The sequence below is a fragment of the Sceloporus undulatus genome, chromosome 2, assembly GCF_019175285.1.
Source record: "Sceloporus undulatus isolate JIND9_A2432 ecotype Alabama chromosome 2, SceUnd_v1.1, whole genome shotgun sequence".
Taxonomy (NCBI): domain Eukaryota; kingdom Metazoa; phylum Chordata; class Lepidosauria; order Squamata; family Phrynosomatidae; genus Sceloporus; species Sceloporus undulatus.
Window position 1 is genome coordinate 223165366 of NC_056523.1, and position 15747 is coordinate 223181112.

The window sequence follows — 15747 nt, forward strand, 5'->3', positions numbered from 1 at the left end:
CCTCACGTGAATGATAGGGAATGTCACCTATCTCTAAATGCCCTCTGTTTCATTATTATTATTATTAACCTTTATTTATGAAGCGCTGTAAGTTTACACAGCACTGTACATGCAATCTTTTTAGTTAGATGGATCCCTGCCCTCGGGCTTACAATCTAAAAAGACATGACACAGAAGGAGAAGGGAGTGGTGACGGGAAAGGGTAAGAGGTCCAGCAGTTCCTCACTACCTCCGAGGCCTGGACCAAGGCAGATGGACAGGAGGGAGGGCTTGGGTTCTTAATGGATGGTTAATCATTTTCCAGGGAAAATACATACTCTCAAGTAGGATAATACATATACAATACATAGCAATACAGGAAATGGTTTGATAAACAGACAACAAAAGAACACCAAATAGCAAGTGACAATTATGCAATGCCTGGGAAGGCTACTCTGAACAGGATGGTTTTCTACTCAGTTTTGAAGCTGGTTAAAGAAGTGATGGCTCTTGCTTGTGGAGGAAGAAGGTTCCAGGAGTGAGGGGCAGCAAGTGAAAAGGGGTGAATCCGGGATGGGGCAGAGGAAATCCTGGGCTGAGATAGCAGACCTTGACTACCAGAATGGAGGGCCCTGGTGGGAAGGTGAGGAGAAAGAAGGTCTGATAAATAAGGAGGGGCCATAATATTCCTCCTCCTCCTTTTTCATTTGGTCTGTTTGCCACATTCCAACCACAAGCCTCATCCCAACTGGTTTCAGTGATGCCTGGAAAATCATATTTCTCTTTTCATGTTCAGAGTTCAAGTTTATCTCTCATGCTTTGTGTATTAGTGCAGAGACACTTAAGATCATGGGTGATTCTCTCCAGCAGCAGTCTACAATAATCAGAAAACAAATATGTACTTCAAAGGAAGTTTCACAAGCTCTTATAAAAGGAAAGACTCACACATGAAAGAAAATGCAAAAATACCCAAATTATCATTGTAGTTTTGCTACTTACTTCTTTAATCTTAAAATCTACTACAGCCTCTTGAGTGTGAAAGAAGTTGCATTCTTCCTTCCATGAAATGCAATACATCAGAGGGTACCCTGGCCATAACATTTTAACATGATTGCTGAGATGAGCTGAGATTAAAAGGAAAAAAACAACCTTTTTGATATTTTGATATCTGGATTAACAAACTGACTAAATATGGAACAGATGGCATTATGTTGGCCTATCCAAGGTTGCACCCAGTTCTGAGCCTTGAATAGCCAGCCACTATCACCCTGCTCTTTGGTCCCCCTTTAAAATCCCTTTTTGGATTTGGGTCCTAGGCTTCCAGGGAGTTTATCAAACGGGAGGAATTTCTCTTAAATTCAAATGAAAAGAAAGTAGGGCCAGAACGCATTCACTTAAAGTCGCTAGTTTAGTGCAATTACGTGAATGCGCATTGCGTTCGAACTGGCTTCCCATTGCCTGAAAATAGCATGCCATTGCCTGAATTTGCGTGTGGCAGTCTATCACGCAATAACGTGAAACCACATGATTGCGTTCGGACTGACTTCCCATTGCCCGAATTTGCATGTAATGGGTTATCATGCAGTAATGTTAAACCTCATGATTGCGTTCAGATTGCCATTGGATTATACTTCCAATTTCCCTTGTCTGATAAACTCCCAAGTGACCTGCGTCTGGACCAGTATGTTTAAAAGTGGTTTCTTTTTTGCCAAATGTGATATCCACCCCCTGTCCCATCCCGATTCAGGCTGAAAGAAGCCAGTCAGAGAAAGGTTTAACAGATTAACTTTAATAACTTTATTACAGCCATTTGGCCAGCACAACAGTTTAACAAGCACAAACAAAATTCCATCAGTGATACCTTTATTGGCCAACCAAAATGCACAATATACTTGTTGCAAGCTTTTGAAGCTCCATGGGCTTCTTCATCAGGAAAGATGTTACAAACCAAACAGGAAGAAAAAACAACAACAATTGGAGATGTTAGTCAGATGCCTGCATGTTGTTTCAGTCCTTTGTAAAGATGGTATGCTGGGGAGAATATCTTTTGCAGGCAGGCTCCTCCTCCTTCTGACCATGCTGCAATAGGGAGGTTTTCAAAATCCAGGATTACAACAGGACCTCTTTTGCAATCCAATATGTCTCCATTCCAGTGAGGTCACAGGCTTCTTTGTAGGCAAAGAACAATGGATTCCATTAGAAGTCTCCATGTTTTTGCATCAGTTCAACTTCATTTAATATATAATGCAGATTATTTGATACATTAACCAGTGCCAGTGCTTAGTTTGAAACAGACAACAGAGTTCAAGCCAGGCATTCAGACCTCCTTTTCTTCAATCACTCAACATCAGCTAGACACATCCACGCCCTACTGACTCTGTCAACTGTATTCCTCAATGCCACCAAATTAATGCTTTAACAAACTCTTCTGTACTGGGATTAGCTGCCTTCTGTTATTCCACCCGTTGTTTCACACCCATCCATCAAAGCACAATTCAGTAACATATTTTCAAGCCTCCCCTCCCCCCCAGTAACCGTTTCACAGATTGATCCATAACTGGTTGAAAAACGGTGCTCAAAGAGTTGTCATCAGTGGCTGTGCTTCAGACTGGAAGGAGATCGCAACTGGAGTGCCACAGGGTCCTGGCTTGGCCTGTGGTTGATGCACTTCAATTATTTAAAAAATAATTTAGATGATGAAGTGGAGCAAATTCTTACCAAATTTGTAAATGATATAAAACTGGAGTGGCTAACACAGTGGAAGATAGGAATAGAATTCAAAAGGACTGGAAAACTGAGCAAAAAATAATGAAATAAAATTGAACAGAGACAAATACAAAATTCTACATTTAGGCCATCAAAAACCAAATGTACAGTTATTGGATTGGGGATACTAGGTTCAGCAATGTTATGTGTGAAATGGACCTTGGGATTATTGTTGATCATAAATTGAATATGAGCCAGCAGTGTGATGCTGCAGCAATGGCAGCAATTGATATCTTAGCCAGTATTAATAGTTTCTAAGTCACAGAAGTAATAGCGCCAAAAAAGGGCGGTCTGCCAGCGCCTTGTCTTGTTCCACGAGGAAGCTGCAGTGGTCAAACCACATGACTTCCCCGCGGAGCAAAAAGTCCCCGCAAGAATGGGTTCTTTTTGGGGTGCGATACTGACACTACAGTGTGGCAATGGTCACTCACGTCAGTATCATGCCGCAACATGCTGATGCTAAGCATCCGTCATGTCAAAATGGCGGCACCCATCTGTACAGGGCACCACCATTTTGACTTACAGAATACGTACTAGGGTTGTGGGGTGTCTGTAAGCGATGCCCCAAGGCAACCCTAGCACGTCATCAAGACGTGCCATGAGGCCTGTCTGTACCAGGCCACAGTCTCACTATATTCTGCATGGTCAGGCGTCATATGAAATACTGTATTCAGTTCTGGGCACCTCATTTTAAGAAGGATATAGAAAAGTTGGAGTGGGTTCTGAGAAGACCAGCAAGGATAAGACCTGTGTGTGTACAGTATATGTGCCTTTAAGAGAGTTTGGTGACACCCTTGGTCACCAAATGATGAGTAAAAGCATCTAAAAGAACAGCTAATTATCTCTGCCATTTTAGCATCTTTATTTTCATCTTCACCTATTAACCCATCTGATGATCTCATAAGGATCCCAGGGTCTGCCTGACATATTCATGAAAGCTTTTACCCTCTAAACCTGAGGCTAGCATTAACCTTTTTCTTTGCCTGTTTTTCCTCAGAAAACTTAAGACATACTCTCTAAGTCCAAAATACACTGTGGAGATAGTTACATGGAGAAAATAACATCTGCCCTTATGCAATCATAGTAAATGGATGCTACATAGCTGAATGGCAACTTTATGCAATCCTTCATTTTTTAAAAAAAGTGTGGTTATACCAGGTCAGAAACTACTCTGTCTTTGAGGCTCTATCAATGGGGCCACGGTACATGAAGCATCAGGAGAAGTCTTACCTGTCATCTCACAGTAATCCATACTCAATTCCCACAAGATCTACAAAATGAAATCCAAAATTACTGAGATATGGGAATGCTTTGGAGAGGAAGGTGCCACGCCCTTGTCATGTGCTAGGGGTTGGCTGAAGGTGCACCGCCCATACATGCCTCACCCCTAGCATGTGACAAGGGCGTCAAAATGGCAGCACCCGTGTGCTTAGCATCTGCACGTCACATCCCCTTATGACATAGCGAGTGCACCATTGGCGCTGCAGAAAGAACCCGCTTTTTGCTGCACGAGGGAGCCGCGCGGTTTGTCCGCTGCGGCTTCCTCGCGCAGCAAAACAAGGCACCGGCAGACCTCCCTTTTTGGGCAGTCTGTACCCCACTTAAATCACTAAGAAAAAGGTTTGTTGGCCCCAAAAAGGCTTTACTGTTTTGTGGATTTAGGTGCACTTTGCTACATGGCCAACACAGCCGCCCTCTGAATATGTTTGCTGGATTTGAAGAAACCGAATTTTGACACTACAGGGAAAAATTGGACAAGTGGTACCTTATGGACTGAGACTTAACTCTTGAGATTTCACCCCCCAAGATTCTTTCATTTGGGCTACAATTGGCAACTTTTACTTATACTTGCTAAGGTGACAGGAAACTCCCCAAGAGCCATCAGGAATCCATCCGGATCCATCAGCCTCCTGGAGCAGATGATTCTAATCAGCCCCCACCTCTGCAGAGGTTCCGAGTCCCAGTGAATCTAAACCTCACCTGATTTGTCCATGACAACAGAACTGTAGAGAGTTCCTGCAAACCAAGATCACCATCACCCAACCTAGCACAGAAAACAAGGTCCAGAGTGTGCTCACCAGCATGAGTAGGGCTTGATACCATTTGGGACTGACCCATGGTTGTAACGGAGGCCATGAAGTGCTGACCCACTCCCAATAGAGCATTCTCAGTATGGATGTTGAACTCCTCCAACACTAATAGGCATGGTGACTCCAACACAAACCCCGAGACCATCCCAGCTAGCTCAGGGAAACTGTTGTGCAGCAGGGTGGGCAGTACACCAACACAATCCCTATTATGCCCTGGCTACCCACCTTTAAACACACTCCAAACCTGCAGACTGTGTGAGGGGACACCTGGTCAGTGTGGATGGAATCACAATAGACCACTGCAATTCCACCTCCTGTCCCCAGGTCTTAGCTGCTCCTTCACAGAGAATCCTGGTGGACAAAACTGAGACTAACCCCACCTAGACTCATCCAACCAGGTCAGCTTGTTCCTCCCAGATCAGGTCCTGAATGGCAGCAGGCATTCAGCAGCAGTATTTTCAAGCCAGTGGGGCTATTTAGCCTGGCAAACAGTATCCTCTTGTGCTCCTGTTCCTTGATATTTTGTCACCTCCCTCCCTATCTCCCTGAAACTGTGCCTTCTTTCCCTCCTCTGAAAAGCACATCCTTCCTCTGTTAGGACGACAAGGCAGTAGCTATTTAAAAACAGTACACATGAAAGTGTCAGCGTCACACCGGACAGTTTGTTTGGATCTCAATGGAAGTTATTCAGCTGCTGCTAATGGATTTGACATTTTTGTCTGTACCCTTTGTTCCTAGGTGGTCAAGAAGGGGAGTAGCCTTTGCCTGCAGAGATCCCTCTTAACTAACACCAGATGTCACATCTGAGGCCTGTACCTTTCCCATTTTTCTTCTACAGTGGTACCCCGGGTTACGAATGTAATTCGTTCCGCGGCGCCGTTCGTAACCCGAAAGATTTCGCAAGCCGAAAAAGCCATAGCCGCTAGCGCTGAAAGCCGCGATTTCGTGCGAAAAAGCGCCGAAAAGCACCAAAAATTTTTTCGTAAGCCGAAAAAAAAACGTAACCCGGAACAGTTTTTTCCTATCTAATTTTTTCGTATCCCGGAAATTTCGTAACGCGGTGATTTCGTATCCCGGGGTACCACTGTATATGATTTCTAACATCTTTGCCTGATGAAGAAGCTTTGAAAGCTTGTATGATGTAGTTTGTTCATTTTAGTTGACCCAATAAAGGTATCACTGTTTTGTAGACTAAGAAAATGCTCTCTCATTCGATTCCAAAGGTTCTTTATTTAGAAAGTTCAAAAGCTTCTCAACCACTCAGAACTATACAGAATTTCAATTCTCAATATAGAGCAAGATTTAAAAATTGGAAGAATTTCCTAGTATACCAGCCCTTTGGCAACAGCCGTGAGAGGCTTGTTTCTGAACACAGATTACATTTCAAATCTAGAACCCAAGCGCAAAGAAGAAAAAACAGAGAGGCACAGCTATTAGAAAATGAGTACTTTTTATTTTGGCACATGAAGGTTATCTATGTGTAAAAGTTCCTTTTAAAAAATGGCAGTGAAAAAAGGCCTGGCCTTTCCTTTACCAAGCTAGAATGAGACAGTTGCACTGGCACAGTCATTTAGCACCAATATGTAGAAAAGATGCTGATATGCTTCTATTTTTACCTGATGGGTGTGGGAGCCTTAAGTTGTCAACCAGAGCCAGAAATGCCTGTGGCTACAGTTGTAGGAAGGGGAGGAAAGGACCTTTACAATGCAAGAACCTATACCTTTGGGCCTCCCTCTAGATTATTGTGCCTCATTTTCCTTTTCCTATAAACTGTAATAGCTTTTTAGAATTATAGAATAAATACATTATATAAAAAAAGGTCTATTCCAGTTGTGTCTAGAGCAGTGATGGTGAACCTTTTACAGACCGAGTGCCCAAACTGCAACCCAGACCCCACTTATTTATTGCAAAGTGCCGTGTCCTAGTAGGAAACTCTGGCAAACTCTGTGCTAGGGTGACAGCATGTGTGCCCACAGAGAGGGCTCTGAGTGTCACCTCTGGCACATGTGCCATAGGTTCGCCATCACTGGTCTAGAGTGTTGTTCCACTGGACATATGGAGTATGTGAACATATCTTTAAATAAAACTAATTTTTGATGTTTTGCCATCTTTATTTCTAGGATACTGTCCTGAAATTTCACATCCTTCCAAGCTCCAGTAGTGGAGGAAATAATGCCCAAACAGATTCTCACAAATAATGAGTAAAACCCACATTTTCCTCATTTTCCCCACATCTTTTGAGACCTAGCTATGGACATATTCAACAAAGAGCAAAAGCGTTCCTGTTCCAAATAAGAAGGGAAACCAAGTGTTGGCTAAGACCACTAATTCACCTTTACTTTGAAGGATAACTTGTCTATAAAAAGCAGTATTTAATCACAGTAAAAAATAATTAAAGCAATAATGAACAGAGGCCTTGAGGCCAAACTAATACCTTTGGAGGAGAGGAGGGAGCCAATAATTACCAGTGTGCCAGCAGGCACAAACTCCTGTGGAAAATCAGTCCTACAAAGATACTGCTTGCATTACAAAGGAAATCCCTGACTCCCATGGCACTTAATGATAGTTTAACTTTTCAACTGAACATAGGCAGCCAGTTTATAGCTTCACAACAAGACACTGCATGAATTAAACTTTGAACTATGTCTTTGGTCTCAAACAGGCCAAAATAAAGCTGCTTCGGGTCACTTTGGAGGTATGTTGTTTAAATGATGCATGTGTCCTAAAAGGCCGGAAGCCGCATCAAAGCCATGCTCCAGTCCTAAGGACTGTAGTGCAGCTTTGGCGCAGCTTCTGGCCTCTTAAGATGCATGTGCCATTTAAACAGCATACCTCCAAAGTGACCCAAAGCAGCTTTATTTTGGCCTGTCTGTTTGGCCTATTATAACCTGTCACGTTCTGAAGCCATTAACCATTATCTTTCCAGTTCAGTTTAAACAGCAAAACTATAATTAGCTGAAGGATCAGGATTTTTTTACTGATTGAATGGGAGAAGGAAAGAGGCTATATACAGGTATATTCCTATATTGCTTATAAAGCTGAGATATGAATTTTTGAACACATCTATATGCCTACTTTGACTCTAAGAAGCCTGATGCAAGGCACCTGAATAGCTTAAAAAGATAAAGGTAGTCCCTTGACCTGAAGGTCTGTCTAGTCATGACTGACTGTAAGGAGCAGTGCTCATCTCCATTTTTAAGCCGAAGAGCCAGCGTCATCAGAGGACTGCTCTGGTGGTCATGTGGCCAGCATGACTGCACCAAACGCTGTTGCCTTCTCACTGAGAAGTGATACCTATTTATCTCCTTGCATTTGCATGCTTTCAAACTGTGAGGTTGGCAGGAGCTGGGACTAGTGACAGGAGCTCACCCCATCATGCAATACCCGGGCCTCAAACTGCCAACTTGCCAATCTTGCAATCAACAGAGTCAGCGTTTTAACCACTTGAGCCACTGCATATACCTAGGGGGGGAAAGGTAAAGCCAAGTCTCTATTAATAAGGAGCAATTCCAATGCATCACATCATTAGTCCATAACTAAACCTACAATGTCCTCATACTTTTATAGGAGAAAGAACTCAAGCTATATTTACTGTTAAAGCTGCCTGCACATAATCATATGCATGGGTCATTTGGAATTATTTTTTTAAAAAGCATCATGTACAATGGAAAATGTATTTCGATTCTTTTTAAATCGTGATGCAATGATTCCCCCAATAATGAAAACATAGTGAAAAACAAGCAGGGATAATAGTAATAATAGTGATGTTTAGCAAACTTGAAACTGCATGCGTATCTGCATTAGATGGATTGTTCAAGGATAGAAAATTACTTTAGCATTGGCAAAGTTCCAAACCAGTTTTATTAGTATTTATCCTTTTTCAGCTGAACTACCCAATCTGCCATCTATGTAGGCAAATAAGCAAAACATAAATTTGTCCTACATAAAATTCAATGTAAAAAATATTTTTTAAAAAACACTTTGTTTTCAATTTTTCATTTTTTATATATAAAATGGCTTTTATACAAACGGTTATTAACACTCCTGTTTATCAACATATTACTAATCATTAAGGCGCTCCTTACCTCACTGTTTTTGGTACAAGAACAAAACTTCAATATTATAAACCTTAAACTTGGGTTTCAGGCATCAACCTCTCCCAAATTCTGCCTGAAAGCATGACCTCAGTGGACATGCTGCACCAAGAATAAGAAATAGGACCAAGCAAGCCATGTTTAAAATATGTTTAAGCTGCCTTTGCATAGGACAGAAATTCCCCAATTTTTAAAAAATCGGAAAAACTCAGGAGCAACACAGCGCATGTGGTTTCTCTTCAGAATTCTTCCCAAACCAAAAAGCCATGAAGAAGGGTCAGCCTGAGATCATTCCATGGCAACTGCACAGAACAAGAGAGGGCAAAATTTTGCCCTTCAAGGTTTGTTAGTTTCCAACTCTAGAATCCCTCGCCACTGACTATATTAGCAAGGGTTGGTGAGCTAAGGCCTAACTATATCTGCATGGCTGTACTCTGACCACTCCAACATTCAACTGGCTGGGCACAGATGAAGCAGCTGCTTTAGAGAAAGGGTGGCAGGGCTAATTCCCAGGAAAATAGCCTGGGAATAGGTAAAGGTCTTGACAGAGAGTGCTACAGTATTCTGACATCTCCTTGCAACGGTGGAACTCTGTGCCAGGAGCATGGCCTTCTCGATGCTTGATTAATCTGTTCACCTAAAAGAGAGATAACAATAAAAGGCAAAACAAAACCTTAGAGATTTGAAAAGCAACACATTTTTAAATGCATTTTTTTTTTACTGAAATTCAAAGACAGTCATCATTTTTATACATAAGCCCACTTCTGTTGCATCATTCTTCCCCCAAACAATTTGGGAAACAGGGATGTGGTACTTAATTTTACTGATTCTTTCTCCCAAACATACACCACAGGAAGCCCAAGACAAAGTGCAGCATCAGTTTTGATAGCTCACTGAATGCAAAAACCAGTAAGACACTAGACAGAGTAAATGGAGTGTCCTGGCTCACCTTCACAAGCATGTCAGCCACATGCATATGTCTGGAGTCGTCAGCAAACACAGAAGTGAGAGCTTCTATATACCAAGACCCACGTTTAGTATTTCTCATAGCAGCTGTGCCTGTGAACAAATAAATAAAACAAATCTAAAGGCATAGAACCAAGATGATCCACTGAAGAGGAGGAATGGTAGCTCCATTCAAAGGTGTAACAACCTTAGAGCAGTTCACATGTATGTGAATAGAAAGAACATCTATGTTAATATCCAACATACCCTTCAAACAGGCATATCCACAGATCATGTCAGAGCAAGTGGGAAGGCGCAGCTTGGCGTTTTCTTTCATGTTTGCATCACTCTCTTCACAACCTGGAGAGCTGGCGCGCTCATTCCCATCTATTTGGTCCACTCCACGGTCTGTCTCATCTAACAGGAGGGAAGGGGAAAAAAAGCAGAAAGCAATTTAATGTTATTCTACCAGATTTTTTTCTAATAAAAAACATCACATTTCCTGAATACATTCATGTTTTGCCCAACAAAACCTATTTTCCCAGAACACAGAGTTATTAGATATCTAATTTACTTTTCAGTTTTTATCGATCAAACAGTACTAGTACACATGAGATGAACTGCCTAGGCATATGCCATGCTTACGTCAAGAACAGCCATGGTAAGCCAGGCTCTAAATGTCAAGAACAGCTGTAGTAAGCTATTGCGAATTCTGCCATCAGAATTCTTTTTCTGTGTACTTATTGTAAGATTTCTAGCAGATGGAAGGAAAGATCATCTCTACCTTCCTCTGTCCCTAGAAGAGTCTAGAAAGATTCTTGAATTGGAAATTTTCCTCTTTAGACTTAGACTAACTAGGTATTAACCACACTCATATTTTGCCTATTTTACTAAAATATATCTTATTTCACTTATAAGTTCTTTTCCTTTTCCTTAAGCATTATTATACAGATAATGGATCACTAATTAGAAACCCTGAGGCCTTGCCATTCAACAACAGAACAATATACAGATTAATATTTAAATCACTTCCTCTCAACCAAGGGTCACACAGTATATATACCCCACACACTTCCATGCCATCATTCTCTGAAGATGCCAGCCACAGATGCTGGTGAAACGTCAGGAATAAACTCTTCCAGAACATGGTCTCATAGCCCCAAAATCCCTATGCTTATGTCTCTTGCAAGAGTATGGCTACGATTCAATCCCTTCTGGGACTTCTACTTAGCTAATTATCATAAAAGGCCAATTAAATAGAAAAGTAACCATAATTAATTGTTCAAGACACACCCAGATAATATTAGTAACCAAATCTCAAGATAACAATGGGGAGAGAGTGGGAGAGAGAACAAAGAGAAAATGCAAGGGACAGGAATGTCATGCTATCTGCTTTCTATCAAGCCACCTACTTAGGTGTTCAGATCAGATTCTGAAATTCATGCAGCAACAACAAAAGAAAAGCTCCTAGGATGATAAAGGTTGTAAGCAGATAAAAAGTACTTTCATCAAAGTATTACATACTGGAGACAGAAGTAGGAGCAGCTAGCAAAGAAAAAAAATTACAGCAAGGTTACTAAATAATATAAGGCTTATTCCTTATGGGAACTAGTACAAGGAAAACTGAGTCTAGGAATACAGTAAAATGGTGAGAAGTATTGATATGCCGTTGGGGAAGACTGTGGCTTGAACCCTGTTGACTTAGTCCTACTAAGTCAATTGTTAAATAGCAAGTCAACATCTAGGATCCAAAGTACACTGCAGAAATAATCCAATTTGAGACAGATTTAGCTGTCCTGGCTCAGTGCTAGGGAATCATGGGAATTGTAGTTTATTGTGGTACCAGAGCTCTCTGACAGAGAAGGCTAAATATCTCACAAAGCTACAGTTCCCAAAACTCCCTAGCACTGAGCTAGAACAGTTAAAGCAGTCTCAAACAGGATTATTTATGCAGTGTGTTTTGGACCTTGGTTAGTCCCAATAATTCATCTGATGTATTCTAGTTGGGATATAAACAGAATTCAGGCCACTAGTCAGCAACTTCCATTTTAAGATCACTTCACTCTTAAAACTGTTTTAAGATACCCCAATGAATTCTAACATGAAGTAATGAAGGTTTAAGTATGCCATTCAGAGGCACTGTGTTAAAGAGAAAGACAAATATCTAGGCTGCAGCAATTAACAGCTAAATATGATATATCTACATGAAAATGATTTGATATGATAAACACATATTCTATGGGATTGCATAGTATTCTTGAAAACATCAAGTAACCACCAACAAAATAAAACCCAGAGGAAAGAATCAGTTATAGTCTGAAAACAGCTGCTCAGGAACAGCAATTAACACTTAGTTAAGATCTTCATGCATATAATTGTGATCTGGCCTGGCTTTGATATTAGAAAACCAAAATCAGCATTAGTTATCAAACCCACAGCAAGGACTGAAGATCAGGCTCAGGACTATTTCAGTGATTCTCAAGCTTGTGCATCACTAATGACACAGATAATCAAAATGAAAGCAAACAATGCCCTCAAACTTCATTGTTATGCTTTTATTCCAATAGAAATGAACTTCCAAAGCTAAACTGATTTGCCAAAGCACATAGTACTGACAATAAACAAGTTAAGGCCACTGCCAAGAAATTCATTTAGAATATTATTATTACTGCTGCTGCTGCTGCTGCTACTACTACTACTAATAATAATTTTTATTTGTTTCCTGCTTCTTGTATAATACATGCTGCTTTATCTCTGAAACAATAACTTTGTTCTCAGGGCTGCAGTGAAACTCATCTAAATCGTCCTGTGGCCCCTGGGTCTACTTATTCAAAGTATTATCTATTATGGCATATACAAATTTGGCAGATGCCTTGAATATTCCTGGGGAAACTTCTACAGGCAGCAAAGAGATGCTTCTCCTTAGAAAAGTTAACTTGAACAGGATACTATAATCTTGAGGAAGCAAATGCCGAAAACTCTTATTTCTTCAATTCAAATCTGTCTGCTGGCCACACGAAGGCTCATTATTGTGTTGCTTGTTATTAGCCTCTTGGGGACTACATACTCCCAAAATATTTTTGGTAAGCAATAAACTCCCCACCCTAGACTTCTGGGGAAAAATTCTGTACTAAATTTGCTTTAGTTTTTTTTAGTAGGGCACCTATAAGGGAGCAACCCCAAAACTAAACTGTGTACTAAATCACTCTGTAGATGTACTCCAAATATGATGTCAAAAGTTTCTCCAGAACATAATACTGATTTTGTAGGATATTCAGGAACAAGATTGATCTACACATGCATCAAACATCAGAGAAGAGGTTGCAAAAGCTTTCTATTTGATTAGGTTATCCACTGAGACATACTCAGTTTCTATATAAAGTTGAAAGACCACAAAGATTTCTGACTAGATAGCTGGACTAAAATTACCAGTTCTCCGTGGATATATGCAAAGCAACCTCCTATGAAGTGGGAGGCAAAGCCTAATAAAGACAATAGTGCCAGCTGTGACTGTGACCTCACTTTGGCAATATAGGGTCTTAGTCATAGGCCATCTCCAAGAAATATATTTGGTATGGAGTGGGGGATTGGTAAAAAACCTTAAGTCACAAAGTATATCACTGCTTCTCAGAAATAAGCTGCTGCTAGTGGTATTAGATTTTGAAACATATCTTTGTTATTTTTAACTTGTCTTGATAATTAGTTGTTATAATACTTAAAAATATAATGCTTTAAAATTTCTAGAATTGAATGAGCTCATGGGTATCTTTAATGAATCCCTTCTTTCCTTGGAGTTACTCTTCTGTTTTTAGGTTATATCCTGTAGATACCCCATAGCTTCTGTGTGTGGTCCTGCTTTACTATATTAATTGCACATTTTCAAGTTCAGCCGTGTGCTGTGCAGGGTATTTACTTTGGTTATTTTCATTTCTCAGGAAATGCAGGAAGAATTAGAAAAATTTTCAAAGCTTCCAGCTCACCGAGATGTTGATTCTGCATAGTATCACTTCTCTCCCATGGAATAGAGGGTGGAATCTATGGCATAGATGGCAAGCTACTTCAGGTAACTTATATACAAGGGTATTCTCCTTCATGTAAAAGTATGGGCAGAATAAATGATATTTTAAATAATAAAAGTTCTGTGATAAGTTTCTTCTCTGAAGTAGAGGTCATTGCAAGTTGTGAAAGAACGGAGGAATGCATAGGAAAAATAGGGCATAGTAATATTTAGCATTATGTTCAGGATGTTATGTTTGCCTCCTTAATTATAAAAAAGGCACCTTCCAATATAAATATTCATAGGGCAGTTGAATAAAAGCAATAGGTATGTCAGGGCACTAACAAATAACAATAATAAATGGCAGGTTTATGTATTTTGTAAAAAATCTGTTTGTGCTAGGCCCTGGTTTAACAGTTTGCTTTAACAACTGTTTTTTGCCTCATTTTTTCACAGTTGCAGGAGATTTTCAGACTCTTTGATAATGCTAACTGCCTAGTCTTCAAAATAAACCCAAAATGTTCTTCATTCAAGCTTGTCGGGGAGGTGAGTTATCAGGAGTGAGGATGGGGAGGACACCTGTGTTTCACGAACATTCCCCTTCTGCACAGCTTTGCGTTCAACTCTCCTCTTTGCTTCTCTCAGGTATAAGCGGAACCCACATTCACCTCCCTGCCTTGCTGTTGCCACTACCTCTGTCTGTAAGTGCTTCTCACTCTGCATGGCATGTGGTCAGCAATTTGCAGACCCTGCAGTACCATGGAAAAGGAGAAGGGGAGCTTTCTATATATGCCCTGTGTGTTGCATGTATGCAGTGGAGCAGTTAGGCGACTAATCAGACTCCAGAAAGGAGATTTACAGTTTGCTGGAATGTTGAGAGCTACTCTTTTTCCTCTTTGGTCTGCATTATAGTCTTTTCTTATCATTGTTGGATCTTGGTGGAATGAATAACAAAGCAGCCTGACAGTCGTAACAACATTTCCATAAGGCCATCATCTGTAAATAGGAGCACTGCATATTCTACAAAGGGGAATTATGCTGAAAATGTTGGCCATTTCTTGCACTTAGTTAGGAAGCATGAAGGAGTATTTAGTTGTGACTTTTCCGGTGGAGTGGCAGGTCCTGTGAAACTGGGAGAGTGGGATTGACCTCCCTCCCCATGACAGACTTGTTCAATTCCCCAAAATTGGCTGAGCTAGGAAACCGAAATGGGTGAAAAGAGGGAAAGAAAGTTCACAGAAAGAAATGCAAAACAAAATACTTTTTTTTCCTTTCATATAACAATTGTAAAAGTTTGAAGAAACATTCTCAAAAATCAAACAGAATAATGGAGGCATGTGATTGAAAAAAAAAATAGATCCTACAAGCCTAAAGTCTGCCCGTTGTATAGGAGGTGGTTGGTGACTGACAAGAGTTTAGTTCTTTTTAGCCATTTCGGTCATATTAGAATGTTATTAGAATATAACCTCACTATGACTTAATCGCATTTGGTAATGGATTGTCAGAGATCTCTATAGGCATTCTTATTTATTGCCCTGAAAAAATGTATAAATAATTTAATAGATGAAGCACATTCTGCTCTTTCAGTGAATAAACCCCCCTCCTTTTTACACATTTTGAGACTGTAGCTGTTGTTGGGTTTGTTGTTTTTTTCCATTAGAGTGTTACGTTTACATGAAATATAAAAGTCAAATGAAGATATTATTGACCTGGAAATGATTTTAGCGATAGTGACATCCATAAGTGGGATTTAGTCTTTCAGATTGCAGTCATATCTTAAAGATGAGACCAAAATCACCTTGCCTTTTCAGAAGGGAACAGTATGTTTGATATGAAAACATGCCTAAGTACTAGTAAGATTTAGTGTTTAGGTCTT

General features: G+C 40.4%; 1 protein-coding gene across 1 annotated transcript in view; it reads right to left on the reverse strand.

Moving 5' to 3' along the window:
- Positions 1–8798: 8798 nt before the first annotated feature.
- CASP2 (caspase 2) overlaps positions 8799–15747 on the reverse strand; it is a 30246-nt gene continuing 23297 nt past the window's right edge. Inside the window, 3 exon segments of the mRNA XM_042447704.1 lie at positions 8799–9566; positions 9879–9988; positions 10142–10299. Of these exon segments, the coding sequence (XP_042303638.1) occupies positions 9432–9566; positions 9879–9988; positions 10142–10299 (403 nt within the window). The 3' untranslated portion in view covers positions 8799–9431.